The sequence below is a fragment of the Glandiceps talaboti genome, chromosome 22 (genome assembly GCF_964340395.1).
Source record: "Glandiceps talaboti chromosome 22, keGlaTala1.1, whole genome shotgun sequence".
In the NCBI taxonomy this organism is placed as follows: Eukaryota; Metazoa; Hemichordata; class Enteropneusta; family Spengelidae; genus Glandiceps; species Glandiceps talaboti.
In genome coordinates this window covers 13,498,074-13,517,465 of record NC_135570.1, presented here as the reverse complement: position 1 = coordinate 13,517,465, position 19,392 = coordinate 13,498,074, and the positions used below count along the sequence as shown (strand labels likewise).

Here is a 19,392-nt window from a genome sequence, read left to right as displayed (position 1 = left end):
GAAAGAGCAATCGTTGCACGCGTTCCACATAGTTGGTACAGGCGACAACGTGGAACGCCCACAACGTCAACTCTTTCAGTTCAGCAAAAGAAGGAAAAGCAAATGGCAAACTTGGTTTACTTTCATTTCTGTTCAATACCACAGGTAGCTTGCGTCCAAAAATTGTTAGTCTTGTAATCAAGCAAAACGAACGACCAAGATATCAGGGATAGCTACCATTAGGGTTATTACTAGTGATGGCAGGTATGACGTGTAAAAATCCTCCGTTCCACCACCACTGGACGTGGAAGATGGTGACACAGTGAACGGAGTCTCAGGCATGTACGTACCTTTTACTGGAAATACAATTACACTGAAAACCACGTAGACGGTGAGAAATTTAACGGAGAATCTCTGCATAAAGCTTGCCATATCTACAATGTATAGTAAACAGCGAGATAGCGAGGACGGTCTTTCTCCAATTCAAGTTCACACCACGTCACCAGCATGGGCACCAGTTCAGCATTATGCATGCCTGGACGTACGGTGACGTTTGTACAACAAATGATAGAAAATGTGTGTTGTCTACTGATAGGTCCATTATGATGTGTTTGCATGTTACAGATGTTCTATGAGAACAAAATATATATACTCGTGTTTGATTGGCCATTATAAAGTATTTACATATTACAGGAGTTTAGACTCCTGCCACTGTTTGTTTTATGGTTTGATCTGTCGCCAGCCAAATTGTAAAGGTAGTGAACTGATGTTTAACTTTCTGAAAAATATTTTGTAACACTTTTGTCAGCATAAGACATGTTACAGAAAATTAAGTATGTTTGATGATACGTTTATGCGACACAGAACAGTATCTACAGAATCAACAGAATTTCGAATTAATGAATTACCTTTGGTAATTATGCTATGAGTTTTCATCTTCGAGTTATATACCATTCTATCAACATGGAAAAAAGCGAGAACTTCACAGAAAAAGGATTTTCAGGCAACAAAAATATCAAATACAAAAACGGTCATTTCTCTCTCTTTTTTAGAAGTATAATTATTGACATCCGTCCGGGCCCCTTGTGATATGTCATATCCCAGAATTCCATTCGTACTTGTAAGACCTCCAGCAAAATACAGTCGTTGATGGCGCTATTATATTCTCCGCGGGAAGGAGCACCACCATGCATTATTTACATTCATATTGTATCATCTGTGAATGAAATTCTAATCAAGATTTTACTCAAAATCAATATTTAGATTCGTACGAGAATCCTCGTCTAAATATTCGCTTTACAAATGCTAATATCATTGCCGATGCTAACAGTAACACCCCTTTAGCACCTTCTTAGACCTGTACCCATATGGTGAATAACGCCACCAGTCTACTATTTGGGGCTATGTGTGAATAAAACTTGTTTGTCTAAACTAAGCATCTAGCTAGAACTAGTTGACACCTTTTAATCCGATGTACCATGGATCACAGTCCTGCTTGCAGACGGTACACGAGTTTCGCTCAACACCATCCTACACGAAAAAACAATGTAACCGACCTCTAGCAAGTGCGAAAGCAAAATGCTTTTGTACCAATTACAAAAAAGAATTACATACGAAGGTATCAAATATTAGCAATCGATCAATCGATGTACACATTTTTCATCTCTTTGACGATAGTAGTCGCTGGTACGATCACAAAAAGTGTCGAAATTGGAACTTTTCCAGTTCCGACTGATTTCAATCGTTCCGCTACATTTGATCGGGATGTCCACTTTGGCATCGTACGTAATGCTCATATTTACGAAAACATTACGATTGAACTTTTATTTCGGGATTTCTGGGCCTCCGGACTGGGACTTTTGTAGCCAAGGCGAGGTAAAATTACTAAACAGTCGATTTATTGCTAATATTTGAACACTTGTGCATTAATGCTTTAGTTACCAACATTTCTGGTACGCCCAGGTTTCACGACTGACTCTTGTAGGACGGAGAAGGAAGGGACAAGTTACTCCGTATATGAATCCGTATGCAAGCAGGACTACATGGATCCTCAGACCACCCTACGAAATGGATGTAGCCTAGTAGAAATGTCTACATTTGTGAACAGCAAGGAATGTCTAGTCTCTCCGAGAGACTGTGTCTGACTGTACTATGCTGTGCCGATCAATGCCTCGGCTTCTCTTCGCAGGTTTGTGGCATACAAATTTATAACGCTGGGGACTAATCTCCATAACATTTTTTCGAAAAGGGAAGTTTTTTCTAACTGAAAAAAGTGTCACGAATGTTCGATTCCTGGCCACATAAAGGTTCTTTGTTAGTATAACAAAAAACTCTTCTGTGCACAGAAGTGCGATTTAGCTAGAGTATGGTGATATTCCGAAAATCACTGAGTGAGGGCGGAACGTCACGACGTATCTCACAGTCTACTAGTTAGGGTACCAGCCAAATTAACTGCGAGGGCACAGCAAGGACAACAAATACGGCATGCCATCCATTAGGGTACAAACAGTTTCGAATTCAGGTATGGCTGATCTCGAGCTCAAACATGCATTTACCTGGTATGTTGAATACCAAATTAAGACATCTCGTTCTATATATACTTACAAGAAAACCCCATTCACATGCAACATGACGCTTTCTCAGTACCTCGACAGAAACGATCTGTTGATCGGAGAATGATTGGTATATGTTTTGAATGTTACCGACCACCAGCATGTTTCAAACTTTCTTCTATGAATACACGACGGACGCGACATAGAGTATGCAAATCCTGGAGACTTCTATTCAATGTAAGCAGATGGCCCCGTCATCAATATCCAAAGTTATTTTGGATATACCTCGACCAGGTCATAGTTTGAGAATAACTAACTAATGTTATTCATATTCCCTACCTCGAGCTAGGTAAGTGTAGCAGGTAAATTCACTGCGAGTTCACAGCAGGGAAAACAAATACCCGAGGAAATATTTCTTCAAGACATTCAAACTAAGCAAACATCTGATGGTTTACGTTCATGTACATTAGTTGGTGGATATTAGTGTATTTACCAAATTATATGAAATTTAGTTTGCGTTCTTTAGATACTGTATAATTAATAAAAATCATTAATTATGCAAATGACTGATTACACTGAACATCTACATCAGCAAACTATATATATGAGTAAACTACATCAAACTCATGCGCTTAATAACACCAATGCATGACCCAAAATTATATGAAATTTGAAGTGGATATTAATCTTAAGAAATGGGTGAGTACAGTTAAAACTATATCAGAAAACTATATCAAACACTTGCGCTTATATTATCAACAATTCATGTACCACGTTTTATGAAATTTGTAGCTTGTCTTCTTAAGATATTATATAATAGCGTATTTACAAAATAAATCACTAATTATGAAAATGCAAAATTAAATCAATACCTACGTCATCAACCATAGGATATGTGAGCTTGTTTATGCATCATAGATGACGTAGGTACCAAATTATATTGAATTTGAAGTGTAGCCTACATTTGCGGTTTGTACTGGTTCTTGCATGTACCAAATTATATGAAATTTGAAATGTACATTCTTAGGATATAGCTTACTTACTGAAAATCATTAATTATGCAAATTACTCGGTGAGATGTAATTGCTACCACAACACAACATACACCATAATTTGCAAATCTGTCTCTGTATATATAATATGCATGTATATATATAGCCTCTACAAACTATGAAATGAAATGTCATAAGGCACCTTTCGTTTAGAAAAGCAGAGCTATACCATGGGTTATTTTGTTTGCAAACGCAAAATGGGGATTGCCTTGTACGCAACAGCGAAAGCATTGTGAGTATTTTCAACTGACCTGATGATACTCTTTTAACAGGGCGAAAGCTAGTCAGAACCTTTTGATACCATTTGAGTTGAGTTTTGTTAAGACCATCCAGTTTTCATGTCTGTATGTGTATGTGTATGTGTATGTGTATGTGTATATATATATGTGTATGTGTATGTGTAAACATACATACATACATACATACATACATACATACAGGTTAATAGCTTCTGGTTTAGAGTTGAACATATCTAACGAAGTGTCGGTAAAAGGTAAAATTGAAGTGAGCCGTCTACACAGTAAATAGCAAAGTTAACCCCATTAATATGCAACAGGACGCTTTCTCAGTACCTCGCGACAGAAGCGATCTGGGGATCGGTGAATTGTACTAGTATATATCTATTTTGATTGTTACCACCAGCATGCTTCAAACTTTCTTCTATGAATACACGACGGAAGCGATATACAATTATGCAAATAATTGAAACTTCTATTTAATGTGAGCAGATTTCGCTCCGATAGTCAATACGCATACATCATCAGCATCGAAAGTTATTCTTCTGACCGGAGTCCCACACTCATCAAGCACGGTTGTGTTTCTAATCAGCGTTTGGTAAGTAAGTACATAGAAAATGTACAGTATTTCAATTTCAACAGCAGTTTTCGTATATGTTTCATATTCATAGGCGATACATCGTATTTGGGTTAAACTTATAGTGTCATCACGTAGCAAAGTTGTACTAATTAAGGGAACCATTTCGATAACGATTCAACCAAGTAGCGTACACGCTATACTTTTAAAAAGAAACGCTTAACTCATATTACATAATCAAATAATTATTTTTTTATTAATATTAAACGTCGACTATTATATATTATTTATTACTTTCTTATAGTATCTTCCATTTATTTTTATTTGGTTTCTATTTAGTTGATCAAGTTAATGCTATAAAGATGAAGATTCTTCTTGCACTAGTGATGATACTGGTAGCCTGTGGCATTGCAGCAGGTTAGTTTCAAGTTCTGATATAAAAAAGTACCTTCCATTCTATACTTTTGCGAAATTATATCCTTGTGCTCTATGTATGCATGCATGTATGCATGCATGCATGCATGTATGTATGTATGTATGTATGTATGTATGTATGTATGTATGTGTGTGTGTACGTGTGTGTGTGCGTATGTCTGTGTGTGTATGTATATGTATGTATGTATGTATGTATGTATGTATGTATTGTATAACATACAGCAATCCATTGACTAGAGAGCTCTATTTACAAATTTAGTTTGCTTGTTTATTTGCCCTTAGGTAAGCTAAAACCAGTTGGGTTTTGGCCTCTTGATAGATTTTCACAGCTGAAAGATACATCAGGAAATGGTAACCATGGTGAAGCAGTTGGTGCAAGCCTTGTTACTGATATTGATGGTTCGTCAGCTGGTGCATATACATTCGCTGGTAATGCCAACTCGTACATCGAATTTCCCAATGAAGGTGGTGCTTACGATGCCCAGAAATCAATCACCATGCTAGCGTACATCAACCCTAGTGGTAATGCCGGTCCGATCTTCAACTTCAAACGAGATGGTTGGGGTGCCCATTTATGGCAAACTGCACCAGACCAGCTTTTCGTTAGATTTGTCAAACGGGATATGGTTTTCACCGACGCCGTAACAGCAGATGTACTGACGCAAAACGAATGGAGCTTTGTTGGGGCGTCATACAATTACGACACTGGAGATGCAAAACTATGGCAGAACGGCAAGGAAGTAGCAACTCTAAACATCGGACAAGTTGAGTTAGCAACACAGTATGAAGCACGGATGGGGGCACGTATAGGAGATCCCAGGTTCTTCAGTGGAATGATAACATGTATGCAAGTATATGATACGGCATTAACAGCTGAAGAAATACAGGAAGCCGAGATACAGTGTGCTGTATGTCCTTAAGGTAATGATACACCCCATGTCATGTTACTATGAATCTGTTTATACACACAGTTGTTAATCTAAGACCGTATACATAATAGCGGGGGTTTCGGACAAATATTCAAGTTACTTTGAACCAGATCATGTGTACATCACATGGAACATTGGCATAACAGATGCGACCTTTCGTCACATGCTGAGGACTTTTGACCAGATGGAAACACGCAAATACTTTAACATCGATAACAAAAGGTCGTAATTTCGTTTTTATTTCAACAACTACTGTGAATTATCGTATCAAGCAAAATAACTAACACCCTCTACCATTAAACAAGAATGAGAAATAAAAAAATTTCAACTCAGGATGTTGTATACTGAGAGCTCGGATTGTCAGAGTGCTGATTAGCATACAAATATCCTAGATCAAAGTGTTTGTCGTAATCAACAGATATGCTTATTTGTGTGGTTCCGGTTACATTCAATTTTAGAATAGGTTGGGTAGGTAGATTTTTTAATTTATTTTATTTTATTTTTTTCTGTGTGAGTGTCAAGTTCAGGTTTTCCATTGTTTTCCAAATGGTCTCTGTGTTGTTTATTTTATTCTATCAGATGTACAGCCATAACAGATTGGAAGAACAATTTTATTTTGTCTTCAAGCTTTTAAGTTGATGTCAGTTTCCGCATCCACTATTTCTCGTGAGACTTCACAATTTTTGCGATTTTTTTTCTTTCTCGAATACTTTTTTGAAAAAGTTTAGGTTCGGCAGTGAAAATGTAGGTGGGGTCAGGTAACCAGAACCAAACAATTATTTTCTTAAGCCTAATTATAATAAAATATTCAAAATTCAAACTTTTAATGCATAAATTATAATAGACGTTTAATAACGATCACATTATTGTGATAATACAACATCACTTACTGAGGTACTGGGCTTAAAATGTGACGACATAATGTTACTTAAAAATAATAATTGTTTGGTTCCGGTTACCCGACCCCACCTAGCTTTTCACTGCCGACCCTAAACTTGTTTACGTATTCGAGAAAAAAACAATAAAATCGCGAGTCTCGCGAGAAATGGTGGATGTGGAAACTTAAAAAGACACTCTATAACTGTTCTTCCAGTCTGTAATTGCTGTACCGTAGTTAAGGAATAAATAAACAACACAGAGACCATTTGGAACACAATTGAAAACCTGAACTAGACATTCATACAGAAAAAAAATAATAAAATAAAATTAAAAAAATCTACCTACCCCACCTTTTCTAAATTTGAGCGTAACTGGAACCACACAATTTTTTTTATTAGGTCTTAATACTAATTTACTCTCTCATATTTCAGGTGCTGTAAATCCAGAAGCTTACATTAACCATGAAATGCTTATTACCAACATGTGCATAATAATCCCATTTTGCTGTAGTTTTATATTCGTAGTACATTATTCTTCTTTTATCCGGAGTCTACAATTTATGCTAATTAGTTAAGTGTAAGATCAAGTCTACAAATATCAAGCCTGTAATTGTTACTTTGAATATTAAGTAATATTTTTTTTCAATTTGGGGCAATATTGGTATATTCGAATTGATACTATTTCCGTATTGAAGTTTACTTGATTTGGGGCAATATTGGTATATATTCGAAGTGATACAACAAAAATCCTGAAGCACAACGTCGCTTGGTTCGACAAACATGTCAAAATCATTGCTACAGTTTTTTGTGTGGCTAGACAAAACATCTCTTTGATGTTGTAAATGTTCTCGTCTGGCTCGACAAAAATGTAATTAATATTTCCACATGTTATCGTCTGATTCGACAAGTACTGAATTACAATTGATACATTTTAGTCAATTGACTGTCTCAAAAATACTAAAGATCACACCAACCTGAGGTTTACCAGCGATGTTTACATTTGGCGATGATCTCCCAATGGTAGCTCACGCAAAGAAATTTAAAGTGTAACAATGTTGGTTAAGATGTTTGTCACGCCAGACGATTTACGAAACGCTGTTGGTAAGATTTTATCTACCAGATAATAAAATGTAGCAATGTTAATATAATGAGATTGTTTCAAGCCTGGCGACGTTTTCTTTCAGGGTGTATGATTTTCGTTGTATTATTTCCCTATTATGAATTCTCTGAAGTAAAGTATACATGGGATATTAAAATAAAAGCAGCAACATGAACAAAATCAATGTGTTACATTTATACTAGATACCCACAAAGAGGTACTAGTAATCAACTATGTATGTATGTATGTATGTATGTATGTATGTATGTATGTATGTATGTATGTATGTATGTATGTATATGCATGTATGCATGCATGTATATATGTATGTATGTATGTATGTATGTATGTATGTATGTATGTATGTATGTATGCATGTATGTATGTACGTACGAATGCATACATTCATCCATGTATCCACGTCTACCTTTCGCCTGTGTCTGTTTGTTGGTCCCATTTTTACGAAAAACATCCAAACATATATTTCTGAATATTTGATTTCCTTAAACAATGTTTTAACGTGGTTCTCAATGAGAACTCTTCTGGTACACGGGTATAGGTTTCTAAATATCAAGTCCGCTATACATTTGTAAATCAACTTGCTGACTGATTTCTGACAATTCAAGTGAATCTAATATTGTCACAATCTATACTATAGTTTATTTACTACATGTCTCCTGTGCTATTTGCTTCGTTCTGTTTTCTTTGTGGAGATCCTTTTCTTTACTTTTTAGGTTCCAGCTGCATGAAGGCGCCCTTACATTCCACATTATCAAAGAACTCTGGTGGGAGACGTTCCATCTCTTCCTTGGTCAATGGAGTGAAATATTTCTCCATGCCATCTTCATCTTCAAGGAAATAGTCGTAATAATGCTCACCTGGGGAAATGTTAGTCTGTAGGAAAAATTATTAACTGGTTAATTTCACTGCTCAAAACGCTTTTCTTTTGTATTAAAAACTTTCTTCCTCAGCAATGTAATATCACCTTGGCAAGTATGTATATAAGAAATATCACGGTACTTCATAAATTGTCCACTTCTCGTATCAGCTCGATAGAGATAAAATAGAGAAGGTAAAAATAGGCACATGTACAGACATGTCAAAGCAAATAGATTTCCTCTTTGTATTGTATGCATTGTATTTTCTAGTCTAGACTGTTTCGTACGTAAGTATGTATGTATGTATGTATGTACGTATGTATGTATGTATGTATGTATGTATGTATGTATGTACGTATGTATGTATGTATGTATGTATGTATGTATGAGTGAATGAGTGTGTGTGTGATCGCGATACATACATGTTTGTTGATAAAGTTGCTGAATAAATGTTGATTCATCATCGGATTGGTATTCTGAAGGTTCTGTACATCAAAACGAAGTACAAGTGATTCGTGGGCCCACTGTTCTTCAATAAATTCACCTTCACGATAGTACAACAGATTTGGTCGAAGGAAAGCCTGACAGTTTGGGTTTTGATAGGGTGGATATATGTTCCACTTTACAGCCTGCTTTCCATGATTACCAAATCGACTGTGTTGTCAAGAGAAAAAAAGCAGAATGATAAATATTGTTGTGACTTCATCACAAAGGAATATTAGCGGCTAGCCTGTAAAATACTCTCAACTTGTTCCTGCTGATCAATGTTTTTCGAGTGGAAGTTGGATGGATGGATGGATGGCTGGCTGGATGGATGGATGGAAAAGTTGTTATTTACAATAAATATATCGTACCTATCAAAACTAAACTTCAGCCTAGCGATGAACAAATGTTTCGACTTCATAAATGATTCGTTCTTGACAACATGTTCAAATGGCAAATCTTCATAGTAAGTCACTTTCTTATCGGCATCTTCTGGCACTGTGATGACGTCACACAGAAATCCTTGCATCTGGTACAAACTAGCACATATACCTAACCTCTCTGGATAAAGAGAACAAAAATTAATCAACAAAGATATATAATACAGATCCCCTTAATTACGGTCATAGAAAACGTGTTCAATCCTACTAACAAAGTACATGTATGTATGTGTGTGTGGGGGAGGGGGGACGTACGTGCGTGCGTGCGTGTGTGCGTTGTGCGTATGTATGTATGTATGTATGTATGTATGTAGGTATGTACATACGTATTTACGTATGTATGTATGTAATGTATGTATGTATGTATGTATGTATGTATGTATGTACGTACGTACGTACGTACGTACGCATGTGTGTATGTATGTATGTATGTATGTATGTATGTATGTATGTGTGTGTGTGTGTGTGTGTATGTATGTATGTATGTATGTATGTATGTATGTATGTATGTATGTATGTATGTATGTATGTATTTAATTGTGTTTTGGGACCTATGTCCTAACAAAAAATAATGACTCACCTATGATGTAGGTACCAAGCTTCTTTGCGTCTCTCTCGATTTCAACTGTCGGATAGGGAACATTCTGATATCTCTCGTTAAGCATATGATACAATGTTCTGATATTATATCTAAATCCGTGAATAAATCCCGATGCTGCCTGTCTATCCAGGGTTTGCATTGCCGTCCCAATGTAATACATGTTTGATACATTTTCGACTTCCCAATTCACCTTCAGTTTTGGATATTTTCCATTCACTCTTGTAGCTAGGTAAAAGAAAGAAAGAAAGAAAGAAGAAGAAGAAGAAGAAGAAGAAGAAGAAGAAGAAGAAGAAGAAGAAGAAGAAGAAGAAGAAGAAGAAGAAGAAGAAGAAGAAGAAGAAGAAGAAGAAGAAGAAGAAGAAGAAGAAGAAGAAGAAGAAGAAGAAGAAGAAGAAGAAGAAGAAGAAGAAGAAGAAGAAGAAGAAGAAGAAGAAGAAGAAGAAGAAGAAGAACCTAAGTTAACAGCCAATAGACAATGACTAGATAGGGAAACAAGTAGAAGGTAGCAAACTAACTACTCAGTAAATCAGAATTGTGGCATTTGCATAACAATATTTTGTCATCTGCATACGTTCGTTGGTATACATTTCGATGAAACCCACTATCAAAACTGCAAGTTGCCGGGTCTTGAATGTATAATTATATTGAAGAGCTAACAATACTAAAATGCTAAGTGGACACAATTTAGGCAGAGAGAGAGAGAGAGAGAGAGAGAGAGAGAGAGAGAGAGAGAGAGAGAGAGAGAGAGAGAGAGAGAGAGAGAGAGAGAGAGAGAGAGAGAGAGAGAGAGAGAGAGGGAGGGAGGGAGGGAGGGAGGGAGGGAGGGAGGGAGGGAGGGAGGGAGGGAGGGAGGGAGGGAGGAGAGAGAGAGAGAGAGAGAGAGAGAGAGAGAGAGAGAGAGAGAGAGAGAGAGAGAGAGAGAGAGAGAGAGAGAGAGAGAGAGAGAGAGAGAGAGAGAGAGAGAGAGACCACCCACTACTTTACCTCACCTTACGAGATGAAAACAGCTTAAAAAGCCAATGATTTTAGAATGGGTATGTTATCATTGATTTGAACGAAAATCGAAAATTCAAAGACGGGTTAGATTAAATACCACCATCTTATAGAAGCTTCCATGACCAATGTCTGTCGGGATTTAATGAGTGTATTTCATAGATCTTTGTCTCTCACACCACCCAGTCCCTAAAATCCGTAACAAAATTGAGTGTATCAAATTTCTTACCGGGTTTACAGCTATCACTAAAGATGCTGAGATCCACATATTTAAATCCAGTGCAGCAAATCACTTTGTCAACGGGGTTGGATGCTTTGAAGTGCCCAGGTGTGCTCCAGTGTAAACATGGGGCTGTGATTTCAACCCGAATTGTTCCATCTTCTTGTCGTTGTAGGCCAGTTGCTTCCATGGCGACGTAGCTGTGCATACTTTTCAATTGATACATATCAAGAATGGTATTGTTTACTGCTCTCAGATCACCTGAAAGTCAATGATGAAGCTTGTTAGTTAGTAAGATATAGACGCTGGTGGCGCTAGCATAATCTACGCCTAGGATATACTTGTGCTTGCCATAAATCCTAAGAGAGCTACCAATCACTAGAGTAGAGTGTGATCTGATATAACCTACGATTGACTGGTTGACATTGAGCGTTTGATTAAATTTCCACCAGGAAGATATTCTGTTACGATGAACACTGATACAGATATGATAACACCAAATACGGGTTGTCATTGAAGTTTGACTTAAATTTTCAGCAAGAGGTTATGTTGGTGGAAAGTGCTAGCGCTACAGGTAAGATTTGTATACGAAACAGTCTGGGGATTAGAATTTTCCGAGGCGGAGCCAAGTAAACCCGATTCCTTTTTCTAAATTTCCTGTAGATTAAAAACATCACTTCCAAAAGATCTAAATCTCGGATTGTTATAAATGTACCCCAAAGTTTCCTGTCTTGACCTACAGACTTATTTTCTCACTGATCGAAGGCAGAGTCAGTCAACTTGTCGAGATGTTAACAACAATTGCCAAATGAAGCGGTGTTGTTTTAATGTCCATAATATGCGATATGATCACCCTAGCTACATTTAAGAGTCCTTGATCTCTCTATTTTGGCACCGTACCCTTGTACAATAAAAAGATGTTATAAAAATGAAAGATCTCGGTGCAACAATAAAAACAGAAAAATCTTGCATTTACTTAACATATTTATAACATATTACAATAGTAAATTACTACAAATATTTAGCCGCATAAAGAGATATCACGTTTCATTTAAAGTGGCCATATGGACGAGGATTGGGTTTTCAGCCAATTACAAATGTTTCGAAAGGCACTTTGGCAGTTTTAATTTAATTTATTTGTATTTCTTTTGATTCCTTTTTATATGTCAACTGTAAATATTTGTAAAATTTACTTTTCCCCACCATATATTTGTATATGATTGTCCTAATGTGTATATGTATATAGTTATTGTAAGATGACTGTTCATTGGGTGTACACCTGTTTGTCATCGTTTTGGTTAATAAAGAAATATATAGCAAAGTAACTGTCATGTACCTACCGACAAAGTGAGTATCCCAAGCTAACTTCAAAGGTGCGCCACCAAACAGAATCACCACCGCAGCATGTCCAGCTAGGTGGTTTGCCACTTCGAAGGCACTGTTTCCACGACCAATAATTGCCACGTTTTTACCTTTGTATTCGTTCTGGTCAATGCTATGTCCGCTGTACGTATCAGCCAGTTCAATACCAGGGATATCGGGGAGTAATTCTTCTCTGGCTCCAGTGGCCAACAGCAAAACCCTACACGTGTATTCCTTACCAGTCTTGCTTCTCAGCTTAAATTCATCTTCTCCAGATTCTGTGTTCTTGTACTTATCGATGTTTTCGATGAACGTGTTATGGACGATCTTCAGTTCACTTTTGCGAGCGAAGTCTTCGAGATATTGGAGTAAGAAGTCTGCATTCGGGAATAGCTCTTCGGTGTACTTGGTAAAGCGTAAGGAATCATCGTCGCTCAGTAAGGAATTCCAGTCGTGTCTCATGTTGAATTCCTTCTCAGGGAATGGATTGTGTACTTTGTTGATGGATATCAATGTACGATGACGTGGTTGAGTGGTGAAAAAGGAACCAGGTCTATCTGAGCCATCCAGGATCAAATAGTCTTGATTGTCTTTCTGCATAAAGTAGCCCATTTGTAGACCAGCAGGACCAGCTCCGAGGATAATGTATTCATGATGAGCTGTATGGACAAATAACGTATCTCCATTGAATTGATGGACACTGTGGATCCATGGTTGAACAAATTGTCGAAATCCTGCGTACGCACACTACACGTGTGAACGATTGAACATTGTACACTTGATATATATGAACGCTAATATATCTATACTCACAGCACTTGCACATATATATAAACAAACACAAACACACAGCCACAGACACATACGCAGACACATACACTGACACAGATGCATGTACACATAGACAGACAGACACCCGTCAGACACATACATATACACATACATACATACATACATACATACATACATACATACATACATACATACATACATACATACATACATACATACACACACACGTACGTACGTACGTACGTACGCACGCACACAGACATACATACATACATACATACATACATACATACATACATACATACATACATACATACATACATACATACATACACACACACGCACATACATACACACACACATACATACATACATACATACATACATACATACATACATACATACATACATACATACATACATACATACATACATACATACATACATACAGACAGACAGACAGACAGACAGACAGACAGACAGACAGACAGACAGACAGACAGACAGACATACATACATACATACATACATACATACATACATACATATGACATACAAATAGTAATAACTTACTTGGTCGATCCATTTTCAATGATTTTGTACTTAGAACTAATACAAAATATGTGGACGTCGGTGTTATATCAGTGGGCTCTAGTACACTTTGAAAGATATCGTAGCTGTGGTATTCAGAAGCACAGCTGCGAACATAAAGCAAATGTACACGTCAAATTATGGGTATATAGTGTATACAGCCCATATAGACATAGAACGCATGTCAATATCAAATTTATTGCCTTTTAGTGGTCAGGAATATATATGATCGTTGAAGTATATATTTTCAAAATTAGTCAGTAAAAACTGTGATAATAGACTAACGTTATATAGAGACAGCGATTAATGACAGTGGCTTTAGTTACGTGTTTTTCTTATTTAACCAGAATTCCATTCTAGTGTTAATAATTTAATGTCGCCTTAAAGAAAACTATAAACTCGTTTTTGTACTTGAAAATACAAAAATGTATTTAATGAGCCTAGGGGTGTTTAACTATGTCTGAATTCCATGTACCTTCTATAAAAGTGTTTGCCAGTCACTATAATGTCTAGATACGTATAACCAGTCTCTTCTAGGAGTATTTTAGTCTTAAGTCTGATTCACAACAATTCTTCGTCGAAGACATAATCCCGATTATGAAACACAAGTATATTTTTCAGACAAGGCCATTTTTCACTCATACTGACATCAGCTTCGATTCAAGAAAATAATTTGACTGACGTGTCCAATGTTATAAACGATTACACAAAGGAAGTAACCATATTCATGACTTGTGTGATATTATAAGTATTCTGGAATTGACGACAAAGGTCAAAGCCAAGGTCAAATCTAATGATATCAGCAGAAAGTTAGTGGCTGGTAGTATGGGATTAGACACTTGAAATGAGTCTCTATGTATTGCAATGCATGAGATATTGCACAGTTAGTAGCTTTTTATATTGAATATGATAAATGGTCATTGAAAAGTCACGAATTAATAAGCATAAGGGTAATTCATCATGTGAACGTGTTTCATTTCTCTGTATCACCTTTGTACATTGAATATGACAAATGCGCATTGAAAAGTCACGAATTAATAATAAGCATAAGGGTAATTCATCATGTGATCGTGTTTCATTTCTCTGTATCACCTTTGTACATCTACACCTAAATACTGGTATGTATAAGAAATGACTTGATTTGACATTTGAAGGTCTCTATGGCAAGATAAAATGTGTTGATACATGATGAAAGGATAGAAGAAAAACAGTTGATAGAGCCTGTATACGGCTAAACAGGTGTTACTACCAAATCAGAGTGTCTATAGACTTTCAATTACGCAGCACAATGTGTTTTACTACCAAACCAGGGTGACTATAAACTTTCAATTTGGCAGTACAGTGTGTTTACTACCAAACCAGAGTGACTATAGACTTTCAATTAGGCAGCAGAATGTGTTTTACGTCTCACACAAGGTTTTTTGTCACAAATTACACAAACAAAACACAAGCACTGTTAGCTTGCAAGCATCTCACTGTGAACACAAATCAACATCACTGTCAGATGAAACAAGGAAGATTCAAACACAGAACTGTTTATTTGTATTCACAAGGAGGTAACTGTGAGTGCACACTATCAGTGACTGTATTTTTGTCTGTGTAATTGGTAACAAAACGTGTGTGAGATGTAAAATCATCTTGCCGCCTAATTGAAAGTCTATAGTTACTCTGGTGCCGTAGTATATTATACACCACATTTTAAATCACTTGATGCATAGTTTGTAGTCCTGTACGATGATGTGTATCAGTTGCATTCGGTTTGAAAATACGAAAGACTACGTTGCTGGGAAACTATCATAGGTTGATAGGTTTGAACTTTCACCACCTGTTTGGCTGTCATGTCTATCACGAGGCATATTTATCATAAGTGTATATATGCACATTTTACACTCCTAGATGTAGATCAATATGTACTAATGCGGACTTAGGGAATATGCTGAATTCTACGGTGGAGGGGGGGGGGGGGGGGCTGAGAACAAAATAGGGATTATGAAAACAATGGGGTGAAAAGAAAATATAATGGTCTGAAATGGTGGGCACAAAATATTTCCGAAAAATTGTTGAAACCTTAAGAGCAGTTGTTTACCTTATATGTTTGCAAAATTGTTCACTTCATTTACTACCATTGAATTATGAGCCAGTCGATAACCAAGTGAATATGTGTGCCTGCCATAATATATCTTTATAGGTTAACATGTAGACAATATAGTCGTATAATAATGTATCAAGAATGTAATTTGCATATTGAAAATAACATTCAAGTATACTATGGCTTTTAGTAAAGTGTATGGTTTCAAATCTTGTGCCTCTAAATGACCTCCTAGTACATGTCTACACACAATAATTGTTGGAATGCAAAATTCTTAGCTATAGCTATTATACATGATATACCCTTAAATGGCAAATAGTTATGCCACACAATAAAACATTTGAAGTTTGTATACTTAAGATATTGCCTAATTACCGAAAATCATTAATTATTCAAATGAATAATTTAGCTTTAAAGAACACATGCAATTTTGATGTCATCAGCGAGCATGTGTGTACCAAATTATATGGAATTTGAAGATTGCATTTCTCATATCAATAATTATACAAGTGACTGAATACAATTAAAAACTACATCTGTGAACTGTATCAATGCATTGACCAAATTATGAAATTTGATGTGTGTATTCTTAAAATATAGCCTAATTACTGAAAATCATTAAGTATGCGAATGAAATATTGCAACTTACAGTTACAGCAACAAGCAGTTTAGAACATGTGAGCATTATTTTGGTTGATGATATGTGTGTACCAAAATATACTGAATGAGAAGTGTACATTCTTAAGATAAAACCTAATTACTGAAAATCAGTAATTATGCAAAATACTCATTAATATTAATAGTTTTAGAAAGTTTACCAAAATATAATCAGTTCTATCAATTACCTTAAAGAATATGTGCACCAAATGTCGTTTGAATTGAGCCAGTCGTTTTCGAGGAAAATGATCAGACAGACACACACACACACACACACACACACACACACACACACACACACACACACACCATCCCATCCATAAAATTTAACCAGCTTACGAAAGGTAACGAGTGCTCAACATGGAAGGGTGCCACCGTCCCACTCCTCCCCACTAGCGATCACTGTGATGCCGCTTCTTCCCCAAATCGAATCCTGCTGTCTAACTATCTTCAAGTATAGTCAAATGTGAGGCAGGAGTACCATACAATTGCACATTCAACACTCTGCGTAGCATTTGGGCAGGGGGTGGGCTACCAAAATTCTTGAGTTCATTCCACAGGGGGCATGAATTTATTTTAAAGCGGGAAGGAGGCTGCGAAAATATTTGACAAAAGTATTTTCTTCTCAACTATCCCCCCCGGCTGTAAATTCCGGTCGTTCCCTTAGACCAAGCATGGAGGTATGGACCAAGCAACTGCCTTGACATAATGCTAAGATCGAGTCAAAAGTTGTCGTTTATTTTTTGAAATCGAAAGATACGGACTACATTTAAAGAATTTGAAATCAAATTTTACCAAGACCCATTATTTGTTTATATGATCCTTTCCAAAGGAATAGCTTAATTACCCAACGGACAAGGGATTCTGATGTTTTCAATTTATATTAACACGAACCAATAGCTATCACGTGAAAGTTAACATAGCAACATTCGGTCTTTCTGTGTCAGAGTTCAAACTTTAGAAATGCTTTGTGCTATAACTGACTTTATACCTTTTGGCATAGTGAAGGTGCGTACAGCTGTTATCCGTTCAAAACCCCTATTCATAACCAGTGGAATACCACATGTTGGTATGACACACTATTAACCTGTAAAATAACTAAATATCGTGAGGTGTATCTGGAAAGTACTTCGACACACCAGTAGATTAGCTTGCGAGCCATGATAGCTTTTCCCCATGCATGGTTATGAATATAATGATCACGTCACCCATCAAAATATACTGAATCTTTCCCTCTCAACCACACATCACTTATTTTCGTACAATTTTCGTACGTATTTGCACACGACTACATTATGTTAAAACTGGTTGCATATTCAGAAAACAGAGAACAGAGAACGAGCTCACCTGACGGTTACCAGTTTCGTCGAATGGAAGTAACTTATTGTGTTCCACGACGTCATTGGATGTGGAGATGTTTACAGTCATACATTAACGACATGTCATGGGTCACTAGATCATTTCGCTATTTGGAAAATTACAGTCCCTGTGTGGCAGTAAATAGACTATACGTATAGAAATGTTTTTGTTTGTGAATGTGCAAACAGTTGCAATTTACCACGTTCAAATCAATAAATATAAGAGTCATATATGAACTTATGACATACACAATTCCCTAATACGAAAACAGTGAATACGATGCATATGTACATTTCAAGTCGCTGACGTTGGGTTTAATATGTATGTATGTGTGTACTCTTGCTTTAAAATTAGTCATAAGTCATTATGCTAATTAAACTAGCACCAAGCTATATGAAATAGCAAAGTAAATGGTATAGATTAGAACTATGGTCATGGTCACCTACTGTATATTATACAGAGGCCTTCAGTTTGTTTTGTGGATTATCTCAATACATTCATATACTGGCATTTCTGGTGCAAGCAAGGGACGTTTGATTGACATTTGAACTTTCACCACCTGTTTGGCTGTCATGTCTATCACGAGGCACTTTTATCATAAGTGGGTACATTTACAATATATGAGTGTATGCACATTTTACACTCCTGGGTGTAGATCAATATGTACTAGTGCGTACTTAGGGAATGTGCTGAATTCTGCGGCGGGCGGGGGGGGGGGGGCTGAGAAGAAAATGGGGATTATGAAAACAATGGGGTGAAAAGAAAATATAATGGTCTGAAATGGTGGGCACAAAATATTTCCGAAAAATTGTTGAAACCTTAGGAGCAGTCATTTACCTTATATGTTTGCAAAATTGTTCACTTCATTTATTACCATTGAATTATGAGGCAGTCGATAACCAAGTGAATACGTGTGCCTGCCATAATATATCTTTATAGGTTAACATGTAGACAATATAGTCGTATAATAATGTATCAAGAATGAAATTTGCATATTGAAAATAATATTCAAGTATACTATGGCTTTTTCTAATGTGTATGGTTTCAAATCTTGTGCCTCTAAATGACGTCCTAGTACGTACATTGTACATGTCTACACACAATAATTGTTGGAATGCAAAATTCTTAGCTATAGCTATTATACATGATATACCCTTAAATGGCAAATAGTTATGCCACACAATAAAACA

The 19,392-nt window shown here is 36.5% G+C and overlaps 2 protein-coding genes across 2 annotated transcripts; one reads left to right on the top strand and one right to left on the bottom strand.

The window, feature by feature from the left end:
• Nucleotides 1-4,342: 4,342 nt before the first annotated feature.
• LOC144452048 (uncharacterized) lies at nt 4,343-7,888 on the top strand. Its single transcript, XM_078143056.1, has 4 exons — nt 4,343-4,421; nt 4,736-4,813; nt 5,114-5,752; nt 7,071-7,888. Exons 2-3 carry the CDS (start codon nt 4,759-4,761, stop codon nt 5,749-5,751), a joined length of 693 nt encoding a protein of 230 aa, XP_077999182.1. The 5' UTR covers nt 4,343-4,421; nt 4,736-4,758; the 3' UTR covers nt 5,752; nt 7,071-7,888.
• Nucleotides 7,889-8,145: 257 nt separating this feature from the next.
• Nucleotides 8,146-18,207, bottom strand: LOC144452212 (FAD-dependent oxidoreductase domain-containing protein 2-like). The gene is made up of 8 exons (XM_078143262.1): nt 18,191-18,207; nt 14,080-14,204; nt 12,693-13,373; nt 11,362-11,613; nt 10,119-10,364; nt 9,470-9,659; nt 9,038-9,269; nt 8,146-8,631 (listed from the first exon to the last, which is right to left on the bottom strand). The coding sequence occupies exons 2-8, from the start codon at nt 14,090-14,092 to the stop codon at nt 8,461-8,463; spliced, it is 1,785 nt and encodes a 594-aa protein (XP_077999388.1). The 5' UTR covers nt 14,093-14,204; nt 18,191-18,207; the 3' UTR covers nt 8,146-8,460.
• Nucleotides 18,208-19,392: the final 1,185 nt, after the last annotated feature.

What these genes read in the sequence shown, in the direction of transcription:
- LOC144452048 (XM_078143056.1), top strand. Translation starts at nt 4,759, where the DNA reads ATGAAGATTCTTCTTGCACTAGTGATGATACTGGTAGCCTGTGGCATT. An exon ending in AGCCTGTGGCATTGCAGCAG is followed by an intron (nt 4,814 to 5,113) that starts GTTAGTTTCAAG and finishes ATTTGCCCTTAG; the next exon opens with GTAAGCTAAAACCAGTTGGG.
- LOC144452212 (XM_078143262.1), bottom strand. An exon ending in CTGAAGTTTAGTTTTGATAG is followed by an intron (nt 9,270 to 9,469) that starts GTACGATATATT and finishes TTGACAACACAG; the next exon opens with TCGATTTGGTAATCATGGAA. An exon ending in GCAACTTTATCAACAAACAT is followed by an intron (nt 8,632 to 9,037) that starts GTATGTATCGCG and finishes TTTTTCCTACAG; the next exon opens with ACTAACATTTCCCCAGGTGA.